This window comes from Alnus glutinosa, chromosome 11 (genome assembly GCF_958979055.1).
Source record: "Alnus glutinosa chromosome 11, dhAlnGlut1.1, whole genome shotgun sequence".
Lineage (NCBI taxonomy): Eukaryota > Viridiplantae > Streptophyta > Magnoliopsida > Fagales > Betulaceae > Alnus > Alnus glutinosa.
The window spans coordinates 800,020-813,370 of NC_084896.1; the positions used below are offsets into that span (position 1 = coordinate 800,020).

At 36.1% G+C, this 13,351-nt stretch overlaps 1 protein-coding gene across 3 annotated transcripts; it reads left to right on the forward strand.

Annotated features, from left to right (window-relative positions):
• Positions 1-494: 494 nt before the first annotated feature.
• Positions 495-8,592, forward strand: LOC133882363 (transcription initiation factor TFIID subunit 6-like). 3 transcript variants are annotated; one of them, XM_062321511.1, is made up of 14 exons: positions 495-870; positions 1,923-1,999; positions 2,172-2,358; positions 2,868-2,954; positions 3,473-3,574; positions 3,667-3,775; positions 4,577-4,680; positions 4,776-4,913; positions 5,021-5,116; positions 5,580-5,704; positions 6,211-6,352; positions 6,667-6,792; positions 6,899-7,010; positions 8,036-8,592. In XM_062321511.1, the coding sequence occupies exons 3-14, from the start codon at positions 2,233-2,235 to the stop codon at positions 8,398-8,400; spliced, it is 1,632 nt and encodes a 543-aa protein (XP_062177495.1). In that variant the 5' UTR covers positions 495-870; positions 1,923-1,999; positions 2,172-2,232; the 3' UTR covers positions 8,401-8,592. The 3 variants fall into 3 exon arrangements, with proteins under 3 accessions (XP_062177495.1, XP_062177497.1, XP_062177496.1); XM_062321513.1 differs by having other exon boundaries at positions 497-870; positions 6,220-6,352; XM_062321512.1 differs by lacking the exon at positions 495-870 and adding an exon at positions 945-1,330.
• Positions 8,593-13,351: the final 4,759 nt, after the last annotated feature.

A 13,351-nucleotide genomic window follows, 5' to 3' on the forward strand; every position in this document is an offset into this window, starting at 1 on the left:
TCATCCCCTTGTCCTCCTTTTGTCCTCCCAAATTTGATGTGGTTCATTTTGTCATTCCAAATTGAGTAATGCTACACATCATCCCTTGTCCTCCTTTTGTCACCCCAAAATTGATGTGGCTCTTAAAATCGCCATTGGATCATCATAAATCCAATGGTAATTTTAAGAGCCACATCAATTTTGGGGTGACAAAAGGAGGACAAGGGGATGATGTGTAGCATTACTCTCCCAAATTTGATGTGGCTTGTAAAATCACTATTGAATTTATGATAGATCATTATTGAATTTTGATCTAATGGTGATTTTAAGAGCCACATCAATTTTGGAGGGATAAAAGGTGGACAAGAGGATGATGTGTAGCATTACTAAGATAAGTTTGTATACTTTTTCGAGTTGTTCTATACATGAACCCATCCACCGTCCCTCTTCCGTCTTTTTTCCACGTGTTATTTTTTATTTTTTTTAAAAAAAAGGTTGAAAACGCGGGGTCGACATTGAGATTCATTTCCCCCCATTTCCCAAATCACCCCTTCTCCACCGTCCCCTCCCCCGCCGACCGACTGCCGCCCAACGGCCGACATCGTCCGGCCCTCTCAGACCACCGCAGGCCACCAATCTCGACCCGCGACCAAGCAGACCGTCGACCCCAGACGAACGGCGCCCACGACCCATCTCCATCTCTACCGACCGACAGCGTCCCGGCGAGACTCTCTCTCGGACCGGCAACCTCAGATCTGGTTTTCACCCAAAAATCCTTCTCGCCATCTCCATCTTCCGCCGCCATACGCCGGCCACAAACGGCGCGGACCACTGTCGCCCACGACCACGCCGACCAACCCGAGCAGGCCGCCGTTCCCGAATATCTCTACGGTCTGTCTCTCTCGCCGGATCTCTCTCTCTCTCTCTCTCTCTCTCGTTGCTTTCTGGGTCTGTGTTATTTTGGGTTCTGAGGTTGGCGGTTTTGTTAATTTATAACGGGTTTTTGTTGCTGTGTTACTCAGAGAGAGATTGTACAAAGTGTTTGTTGTAATGCTTATGTTAATTTTGCTATGACCTTGGTTTTTGTGTTGGTTTTTGGCATTGGAGATGGAGGTTTAGAGAGGTGAAAAATGCAGAGAAGGTGTTTAGTTAAATGCAGCTATAACGTGGGTTTTGGTATAGATGGGTTTGATGAAGTGCAGCTATAAAGTGGATTTTGGTAACGATGATGCAGTTTGGGTTATTTGAGTACTGACAAATTATGATGTCCCATGGATGGGCTAGACGTGTTCCATTCTAGACGAACACACACACACTTATGTATAACAGAGCAAATTTATGTAAATTAAAGGTAAGTTGAGTGATGTCTTAGTTTACAAGTTTCAGTGAGAGGTGTATTTCATTTTGCTTGAGATACTTGTATTCTGGCTGGTATTATGAACTTTCAGTTTCAGAAATTGTTGCCAATTTTTACAAACAGAGTATGCCTAATGTCATAATCGTTTGTCCTTTTGTTTTTATGAGAAAGAGTGTGTCTAATGATTTTCTTGTTGTTGCTATTCTCTCTGTTCTTCTTGTTACCATTACATGAACTCGGTCTTAATTAAGAGAGTTTTAACAAATAGAACTATAAGAGTGGTGCAAGAAAGGCGGTAATTGGCTTTCCATTTCAGTAATAACCAGAATTAGCATTTAATAATTTCAAGGGGTATAGAGAGGCGCTTGAATTTTTTGATATATCTACAAAGCTTTAGGAGAAAGAAACAGCCTACTAATTTTTCCACTGTGATTCATTACAAAAGGCATTTAACTGTGGTTCTGTGTTATTCCCTTGATTTGTAATGGAATTCTTCTAAATTCTAATTTATTGTTTGTTTATATTGCCTTTGTTTGGACACATAAATTCAAAAAATTTATGTTTTTCATCCTTTTGGTTCTCACAGCAGCTAGAGGGAGAATAATTGCATGGAAGAAGAGGCTTACGGCTGCTTGGCTTGTTGAGGCCTAACTGAACAAATTGGTAATTTTCACACGATATAAACTTTGCTTTTTAAGTTCCTTTCATATTTGTGGATATGATAATTTGTTGCTTAAAAATTCGGATGTCCTAGATATGGAATCATCTTAATTGACATATTGCTCTTTTTGACTGATGATTGATCTTGATGGCCTGTGGATTTTGGTGCAAGTAGATCAATGAAGTGCATATAATCGAACTATATATAAGAGTAAAGAATTAGAAGGAAAGAAAAGATGAGCGTTGTGCCAAAGGAGGCAATTGAGGTCGTTGCACAGAGCATTGGAATCACAAATTTGTCCCCAGATGTTGCTCTCGCTCTTGCTCCTGACGTCGAGTACCGGGTCCGCGAGATCATGCAGGTATGGTATTTGATGCTTGTTCTCCTAAATTTGTGCTCAATTTTGGTACAATTGTGAGTGTTATAGTGTATAGCATGGTGGTACTGGTTGGACATTGAAGTAGTCAAAAAATGCAAGAGCTAGTAGTTCACTTGCTGGTTCTTCAACCCAGGTCTTAAAACTTTAGTTTGTTTAATGCTAACACTTATATCTAACACCCGATTGCATTTTACACACACAGACACAAACAAAAATATGTAGACATGTTAAGTTGATTAGTACATAAAAAGGGTAAAATTGAAGGTGAGCAATTGAAGTGCATTCTATCATTGAAGATGGAAGTAGAGTAGTTAAGATGGTCTTACTGTTCCGATAGCAAGAATTGAGGTTGTAGTTATGCTTTCTATGCTTAGTAACGGGGGGAGAGTTTATTGGTAATGTAGCTTACATAATGTGGGTAACGAAATACATTGGAGGGATTTTGAGACTTTGAAGGAAACTGAAAAAGTCTGTGTTTTCTGAAAATGCAGGAGGCAATTAAATGCATGCGCCACTCGAGGCGGACTAGTCTGACATCCGATGATGTGGATAGTGCTCTTAAGTTAAGAAATGTGGATGTAAGTTAAGAGTATTATTATTCAGCTGGCATTTCTTTTGATGTGTCTGTTTTTGGTTCTCCCCTTGTTTCTTTTTACCCTCTTAGAACATTAAAAATGTTGTTCCTAAATAATTTAATCTTTTGTTGCTCTGTTATATTTTATATATCTCCATTAATTTGTGTTACTTGAGCTAGGGCTTTTTGGGCCATTTTGTAGAGGTGATCTTACTTATGTGGCGCCATACAGGTGATCTTGCTGACACTTGAGTGATCCAGTAAACATGTGGGATATTTTGAAATTTAGATGTTAATTTCTGTTTACGAGTCTCCCTTGTTATACACCCCATGTACTGGGGTTGCTTTTCTAATGAAATTCGTTCTTATCAAAAAAATCTATTGAACATGTGCGCATTCTCTCTAGCTGCCACGTGTTATACAAAATTGACCACCAAAAATGCTCTAGTTAAATTCAAAGAGGTTTATCTGTAATTTGCCACTTAGGTTTCCATTTTCTTACTTATGTCTTTTCTGCTTCAGCCAATATATGGCTTTACATCTGGAGATTCCCTGAGGTTCAAAAGGGCTGCTGGACACAAGGATTTATTCTATATTGATGACAAGGATGTGGAACTTAAAACCGTAAGAACGTTTTTACAAATAACATTGACTTTACTATTATAACTACAGTATTTAAATTACTTAATATCTCATAACTTTCCTGATTTATGCAGGTGATTGAAGCACCTTTGCCTAAAGCACCACTTGATACATCAGTTACTGCTCACTGGCTGGCAATTGAAGGTGTTCAGCCTGCAATTCCAGAAAATGCTCCAGTTGAAGGTGGCTAGCTAAACTTAGGTGCAATATAATTGATGAAATGAGGGATTTGTTCTGTAACAATCCACTCCCACATTGGGAAGATGAATAGCCCATATAGAGTGAGCCGATTATAAAAGGCGCTCATGGGTACTAAGTCCCATATTGGTTCCTTACCAAGTGAAATTAGGTTTTATAAGTGATTTGAGGGAGCTCTAAATTGACTAGTCATTTTGGAGTAATAGCGTGTAGATGTGACAAGAGCTTTCTCTGGGTCGTTACAAATGATATCAAAGCAACCTAGTAACGTCATGTGGTACCGGTGCACTGTATAAAGTGGCTCTATCGAGGATATCAGAGATTTAAGAGAGGAGACTATAACACTCCAGTCCTACATTAGGAAGATTAATAGCCCACATAAAGTGGGTGAATTATAAAAGGCACTCATGAGTGCTAAGTCTTACATTAGTTCCTTATTAGGTAAACTGAGCTTTATAAGTGATTTTAGAGAGTTCCAAATTGACTAATCTTTTTGGAGTAATAGCGCAAATATGGCCAACGTTTTCCCTGGGTCGTTACATATTCTCTACTAGATTGGTGTTGTTTAACCATAGAATCTCCTAGTCATTATCATGTTGAGGTAGGCATACACAGAGGCAATGAAAGGAATATCTCATGTTATGTCATATTAAACCTGCTAATCACACGTTTTGCTTGTATGTCATTTAACTTCTGATTGGAAAGCATTCGCTACCAAGAACATTATCTTTGATTGATTTCCCCATCCTTGGTGCTTTAGATTGACATTATGTTTGTTTGGTGTAGCACTTGCAGTGCCATCTGATGGCAAAAAATCTGAGAACACAGAAGATAGACTTCCCATTGACCTTAAATTACCTGTTAAGCATGTTCTATCCAGGGAGCTTCAGGTAGATTCCATATCTCTTACTACATGCATATCTTCTTTGTATTTCCATTCAAGGAACATTCTTATTCCAAGATTCTTTTGCTATTGCCTCTACAGCTATATTATGAAAAAATCAAAGAGTTGACTGTGAATAAGTCTGGTTCCGTCCTCTTCAAACAAGCATTAGTGAGCTTGGCAACAGATTCAGGACTGCATCCCTTAGTTCCTTACTTCACATACTTCGTCGCTGATGAGGTGATCTTGCAGCTATATCTTTCTTATTGTCTATTCTTAGCGTACTTCTGTTGAGATCACTTTTTTATTGCTAATTTTGAATTGATGTTTTTCCAAATTCCTCACAGGTTACACGTAATTTAAATAATTTCCCTCTCCTATTTGCTTTGATGCGTGTTGTTCGAAGGCTTCTTCAAAATCCACACATTCATATCGAACCTTATGTAAGTATAGAGTCACTTTATTGGCACAACTGTTAATTCATGTACATGCATAACCATCACAAACTTTGATACTGAACTATCAGTCCTCAACATAACGATCATAAGGATTTAGTAGTCATTTTTGTCTCATTTTAAATATGATCTAAAGCTGTGGGCTTACCACTAGAAAGTTTTAAGAGATAGGAAACCCCATAATGTTCTAGTTGGATGGTGATAACAAAGGATTTAGTAGACCTTTGATCTTGAATACATGACTAGATGAAAAAAATGGGATGGAAAGGAATTTCTTAATGGTTGATGTCTAACGAATTATCACGTTGTTGGGCCTTGTTAGGTCCTAAGCCATGGGCTTGGTAGTGGTGCTGCAATTTAACACTGCTGGTTTTGGAGAAGACCTAATCTGATATATATTATTTCAAGGGTTTATTTGCTGTCTATCTAATATTATGTTAATTTTATTCAGCTACAACAATTGATGCCATCTGTTATTACATGCCTTGTCGCAAAAAGATTAGGGAATAGATCTTCTGACAATCATTGGGAGCTTAGGAACTTCACAGCAAACCTAGTTGCTTCAATATGCAAAAGGTGATAATTTTCTTGCTGTTTATATTAATAATACAAAACTCATTGGGAGATTTGCTTGACCTAGAAATTTCAGCATTCCAGGGTCAACGATCCATCTTACAACACAATTATAGAAATTCAGAATGAACTTCTACCATTTTCTTTATTCAGTTGTTTGGAAGTTACTCGGCATGTTAGTTGAAATTTCACTATATAATGTGCTTTCTACATAAAATCATGTCCATAATGCCCTTATATTGTGATACATGTACTTTTGCTACTGTAGAATATAAGCAAGGGCACCTTTTTGTCTTTGAATTAAAAGCCATCTTTAAGCTAACCTAGCCTCTGTCCTTGGGACCTAGAATTATGTGCTCATGTTTTGAAATTGCATTGACTGCTCATTTTAAAAGACCTTTTAGTTTGCTTGACACATAAGTTATATTTGAAGAGATAGAGTAGTAGAAGATATGGAGCCTCTTTAATTTGTCTTCTCATTCGAGATAATATTTACATTCCTTGTAAAGCTTTTTCAGATATGGGCATGTTTATCACAATCTTCAGCCACGTGTCACAAGGACTCTGCTTCATGCATTCTTAGACCCGACCAAAGCATTGCCTCAACATTTTGGTGCTATTCAGGGACTAGCAGCCCTTGGACCCAATGTGGTAACCTCATATCTTTGCTTTTTTATGGCAAAATGAGATGCTAAATGTTTTGTGGGATAAAGTTGCAGTTTTTGAAATTGGAAATATTGTATAGTTCTTTCAAATCATTCTATAACTCAAGAAGAGAGTTTATAACTGACTTTTTTACTTTTGTGGTATTTTACTTTATTTGGTGTTCCCTCTTTCACACTGAACCACGTAAAGCATGTTATGCATTAAATTGCAGTTGTTGCCGTCATTATTGTGCTTTGGTTTGTAAAATCCTCTGTTATGGTGGTTTTGAGAAATTTGTTATACTCTTAAACTCTGAGCAGGTTCGTCTGCTCATATTACCAAATCTTGAGCCATATTTGCAACTGTTGGCACCAGAAATGCTACTTGAGAAGCAAAAGAACGAAATGAAGAGGCTTGAAGCTTGGCGTGTTTATGGGGCCTTGCTGGTGACTTCATATTTCAATATGATACTTTTTAATTTCAACTGATGGATATTTTTTTTTTATTCGACTTGGATGTGCTATGGAACTAACAAAGCCATCAACTTTCTAGTTTGCGGCTGGCCAATGCATGTACGATCGGCTCAAGATGTTCCGCAGTTTGTTCTTTCCACCAACTCGTGCCATCTGGAAGATCAATGGAAAAGTTGCAACTACCATGCTAAGTATGACTTGTCTCATCAAGATTTAGTATGCAATAGATACATAATGCATATTTGTGTGTTCTGCAGAGAACATCTCCATATTATGAGTTTAAAACTATTTGAATGAAGGAAGGCTAGCTTTAAGGGTATATTGCAAAGAAATTTCTAAGATTGAATTAAATGGAAAGTTGAATGGATTCTGGTGGATTGTTCTAAACATTTTTCTTTTAATTTTTTATTAATAAGTTACTCATGCACTCCATGGGACTTGAACCCAAGACCTCACCGACCACCCCATACTTATGGGGGTTCGAAGCAAGCACGTAAGGTGCCTGAGTCATTCAAGACCAGCTCTTAGGGTTGGTGGCAACTGGCAAGTTCAATGAAGAGAGAATTCTACTGGCCAAAGAATGAATTTTAATGGTTGGTTTTAAATATCATTGAGGGGGGGTCATATGCAAAATGGGTACCCAAACAGCCTGAATGTCATAAGGTCAAGTTTTAGGGTGTCTTTTGGAAGAAATTTTAATGGCCAGTATAAGCTTTTAGTTAATTGGATTTTTATGGCCAATTTAAGCTTTTTAGTAATTGGATTTTTATGTTCCTTCCTGGAGATGATTAAGAGGGAAAAAAAAAATGGGGTTACCTATGTTGTTTTGAAAGGAAATGTGGAATTGTAAAAGTGTTTAAATTTAATTCAATAAATTACATATATTCTCATGAATGGAACTTCTTAGAAGCGTCTCTGTTGTGTGCGCTTGTGTGTTGCTTGAATCTTTAGAATTGGAATATAATTAAATAATAATCTGACATATAGATTGATTGGAAGCCTGTCTTTTTCAAATCTTCTTTGAGATGTAACCACATTAATTATTTGCATGACTTGTTTTCAGATACAAATAACATCTTTTAACTGAAAGTTTTCAACCCTAGCCAAGGGGAAAAACCTTTTATTACCCCTTGGAGTTAAGGTTTACCTGATTTTTACAATAATGCTCTACCTCTACTTGTTCCTCTTTATCCACTCTGCTTCCTTATCAATCTAGATAAACGCAAGGCGAGCACGGACAACTTGATGCAGCAACCACCACACAAAAAAATAGCAACAGACGGCACAATGGGTGTAATACCAACGAACTCCATTCAAACTGACAGGCAAGGGGCTGCAGGTGGGTATTCAACTGCTGTAGGGGGCTCCAATGTTGGTTTATCATCAATGTCACGGCCGTTACCAACTGAAAACATGTCTGGAAAGGAGGTTGGTGGTAGAGTGGCAAAAGCGTCCACTGTTGTCTCTCAGGCTTGGAAGGAGGACATGGATGCAGGACATTTGTTGGCATCTTCGTCTGAATTTTTTGGTGAAAGTTTGTACTCCTTTGCCCCAAAACCTGAGTTGTCCTTCTTCTTGTGATTAATTCAATATCAACAGGAGTAATCATTCTCTAGAATGTGTAAATTATCTGTTAAATTCTTGTTTTGACATGAGGGTATAGATACTGAGCAAATATGTAAAATCTGTTGATAAATGTCGATTAGTCTAAAATTGGAAGTTGAACGCCAACTTTGTAGGAACCTCTCTTCTAATGATAATTTGTTTACAATAGTGTGATTCTTTATAGCCGTCTTCAAGCTTGTTTCGAGGTATACGCAACTCGCCTCCCCATTGACCCCGTAATGATTTCTCAAGCCCAATTTTATCAAAATTATCCCTAAAATGAATATTTAGTGCATGGTGGGCAACCTTTTGAACATTTGTTCTGATTGAACGGGCAAGTGTTGCCTGCCATACATCTTGACTTATCCGGTTCAACTACTCTTGTAACAATGGGTGATGGCCATTCCTATGCATGTCAATGGCATGAGGCGAGCTGAGATTGGAGGGCGATTTGACAGTTTGTGACCATTTTGACAGTTCAATGGTGCAATTAGTAATATGCTTTCTGTTTGCTTGTATATACTCTTCAGCAGACTTGCTGTTCAACATGTGAATGTTATACAACATAAAATATTTTGGGGATATAACAGATTGTATAAACATAACATGTACTAAAAAAATTAGTTTTTTTTTTTAGAAGTAATTCAATCTCATTAGAAAAGCGGAGGAACGCATCCCTAGTACATAGAAAGTATACAAGAGAACCCTCTAATCAGGAGAAAAAATGAACAAAAGTTCAAAAAATCATAATAAGAGTACTCCAATAATGTTATCTACATAAAAATTGAGCAACCCCTAAAACAAAATGACATTCTCATACATTTAGCTTCGAGATCATTACAGAGCCAAATAGCACGAGTTAAAGAAAAAAGAAAAAAGAAAAAAAAGAAGGCATTAGAAGAAAAATGTCATGGGTATATTAGTTAAATGGGCCTTTTGACCTTAATAGTTTAATGGGCTTTGAATGTAATAGGAACATTAGGCTAATGGGTTTATGGCCTTAATAGCTTAATGGGTTATGAGTAGGTTAGTAGTCTATATAAACAAGAGTTGTAATAGGTATTAGGTATGAAAATTGTAATCCAGGCCCCTTTAGCAACTCCCTCCTCGATCTCCCCCTTTCCTTATATTCATTTTTTTCAAAAAAGCATCGACTTCAAAACATTCTTAATTTTTGTACTTTTTATATCACATCAATAATTTTATATTATTATTTAAATAAAAAAATTCACTACAATACAAATTTTTTCCACTTTTCTATATAAATTATTTTCACTTTATATCACATCAATTATTTTTTACTACCACTCAAAAAGAATTCCCTCCATACTCGAGAGGAAGGAGGTTGCCAAACATGCCCCAGTCTTTAGACTAAATGGAAGGAGAACTCCTTGAAATGCTCATAAAGGTAGGCACCCTTGAAGTTGCCATATTTGTAATTTTCCATTGATTCAGTGTTTATTCCATTTCCAGATTCATCATCTATCTTTTTTTCCGTTACTTTCCTCAATTCATCATCAATTCAATCCCATTCCAATTTCATTTTACAATTCTGAAAGATAAACCCTAAATTCCTAAACAGATAATAAATCTGTTACACTTTTGTTGTGCCTTTCTTTGAAATTTTTGCTTAATAGTCTGTTTGGTTGATGGAGATATGTATTGTAGTGTTAGTTTATTGATTTTTCTTTCGTTTTCTTTGAATTTTCTCAGCAATCGAACAGAGTTTGCTTCTGTTCTGTTTCCCTTCAGGTGAACTTGCGATTTGACTGTTGGTTTCTGAAATTCAGTCACAACAAGCAACAAAAAATGTACATTGTGGTTTACATTTAACAAATTGGTGTCGTTTGTGTGCCTCTTAAGCGTCACTAATTTGCGTTGTTTGTGCAAGCGTCGCCAATTACAAACAACGCCAATTAGTGACGCTTGTTCAAGCGTCGCGAAAACGTTAGCGTAATTTCAACCTTAAGCGATGCCAATTCGCGTCGCTTTTATCAAAAGCGCCGCTAATTAATTTTCTCGACCACAATATAGCGGCAGAACACAAGCATCGCTAATTAATTAGCGACGTTTCATTCGAATAATAGATTGTGTCCCTAACCCTAACCCTAGCCCTACCTCCCTCCCTAGTCCCACACATGCACACACAAGGAATATTGTCTATATATAAGTAGAGAGAGAGCCACAATGCAGTAAATCATCCTTCACTTAGACACATAATTTATCATCTTAGAGTTTGTTTCCCTATTACATCGTCTCCAATCGTCTTCATTGTTAACAAAAATTGGGTTACTCCAAGACTTTTCTTCTCCTCGGCCTTATCTTTGCTGTTGTTCTCCTCATCTCCTCCGATGTCTCGGCTCGTGAGCTTGCTGATGCCGCTAAAATCAGTGAGTTTCTTACTTTCTTGAGTTACTATCTTCTGCATTTTGGTGGTGATCAAGTGCCCTCGTATTCTAGACAACGTGTAAATTCCTCATATAAATTGATAATATTAATATGTATTCCTCGGACAAACAAAACAAAGTACTTCGAAGTACACAACGTGCGAGATGCCTTAGCTTGCATCTCTACATTTGTTTTACAAAATTAGGGAACATCATTTTCATGTGTTTCACAGGATTTATTTTAAGTACTTTATGTTTTTTGAAATGCACAACTTAATTTCCAATATAATTATAGTTTACCTTAGCCATGTGCATATGATATATTTAACTTCTTTGATCAACTGATCATTTATGTCCAAACTGGTGCTAGCTGTATGTACGTGGAGGAGGCCAATTACTTCCATGCCCATGCCTATATATGGTCACCATAGCTGGCCTCCTCCCCAACGTTATAGAAGAAGATCGATGTCTACTGTCTCTAAAGGATAGTTCAATCGGTTAGAGACCACGCCTCATAAAGCGGAGGTCACTAGTTCGAATCCCCCCTCCCCCTCTTGTGTGGACATGTAAAAAAAAAAAAAAAAAAGATCGATGTCTACCTATCGATGAAAGCTAATATATATATATATATACTAGTTGGAATGGCACTTGCAATGCACGTGCTTGGTTCCAGATATTATGTATCACTATAATATATTATATATATATACAGTGACTTTATTTGATGGGGCGGAATTATGAATTTGTAAACAAGTCAAAGCTCCTATTCAATCACTACTCAAAACTAAGTCTTGACCTAAGAATTTAAACTCATCTTCAACACGTACACCCCCCTCAAATATTTTGATTTCTTTGGATCTTTAATGTATTCACAACAACGTACTATTGAAGTTTGAGTCGAACTCGATCTGCTGTCCTTAATTGTACTTTATCTTCAACACGTACACACTCCCCTCAATTAAGTTCAATGGCAACGAAGGAACGTTGAGTTTGGAGCTAGCATATATATATATATAACGTAGCAATATTTATTAATCAGCGAGCTCTAAAAAAATCTTTGCTTAGATCGAAGTTGGTGAAAATTGCCCTATATTTAATTTAGCCATTCCTTTTTTATATCTATTCTTTATTATGTTCAAATTTATTCATCCAAAAAAAATTAAATAAATAAAATAAAAATTGCTTATATATATTAGAAGTATATACGTTGGTGAAAATTGCACTATTAGTTGTATGAATACAACTATATATATATATATATATATATATATATATTTAATTTAGTAATTCCTTCTTTGTGTCTATATTTATAAGTATGTTAAAATATTAATTTAAATAATCAAATTTATTATTTTTTTTATCTGCTTAAATCTTTTAGACAATATTTGATTATTTAACGCGGTATATATATATATACTTAAATGTATTGGAAGAAAGCTTTCAATACAGAGAAGATCTTGTCGAAAAAGAGAAGATCATCAAATTCAATAAAGAGATTCGCATTCAAAGGAAAAAAGAAAGAAATAAAGCAATGAGATCGATCTCTTTCTCTTTCCGTTCTTTTTTTTTCTTCTTTTTTTCATTTCCTTACTTTTCAGGTCCACTTTATTATAGTTAATGAATTATAAACCTTATTACAGCAGAAAGTTTAACCTTTGCCATTGTACTTTCTTCACGTGTCTTCCACTTTATTAATTAGATACAAGTCATAGTATAAGACTAACTGGAAAAATAAAATAAAAAACTACTTCTAATGTGATAACATTCTATCTCTAAGTTACTAAATTATATATAATCCTAAAATTCCTCCTACTAGACCCGTAACACGTCACTACCCGTCCGTCTGATCAAAAGCTTGTATTAACAATATATACGATCTAATGTTAAAGTTCAAGCTTATATGAAGATATAAATTTAATTATTTAATCAATACTTTAACATTTTCCCTCACGTGTGGATTCAAACTCATTTTTAATAGATAACGCCCAACACGTAAAATATTTAATTGAAATGAGAGGTAAATGAAGGAGACGTGGTTCGAACTCAGGTTCTCTGCTCTAATACCATGTTAAATAATCATTTATCTCAAAAGTTTAAGCTGATAGAAAGAGATTAATTTAATAATTTAATCAATACTTTAACAGTTGACATATCCTATACTCTAGCTATAACATAGCATCACTTTTTTAATGACCACCTCTTTTGCTTGATGGATCAGAGCGAACCAACATGTTGCATTGCTTAAAAGTCACGTATTAAGTTGACATTATGTTAATACGTGATTTTTAGTGTCACGTCAAAAAGTATACACTTGAGAGTGTGAAAGCGAAAGTGTGTATAACATTTCTCACTTGTCTTATTATAAGGAATACCCACAAGATTTTATGAAACGGCTAGATTGAAAACCAAAACAATGAGGTTTTTTATTCGATCCGTCTCCGTCTCCGTCTCATATGTACCAATGAAAGAAAAGATATAATTGTACTAACTAAAAAATAGAACCCAAAAACTAGAGGCCTGAAGTGTCTGGTGAGTTTCTT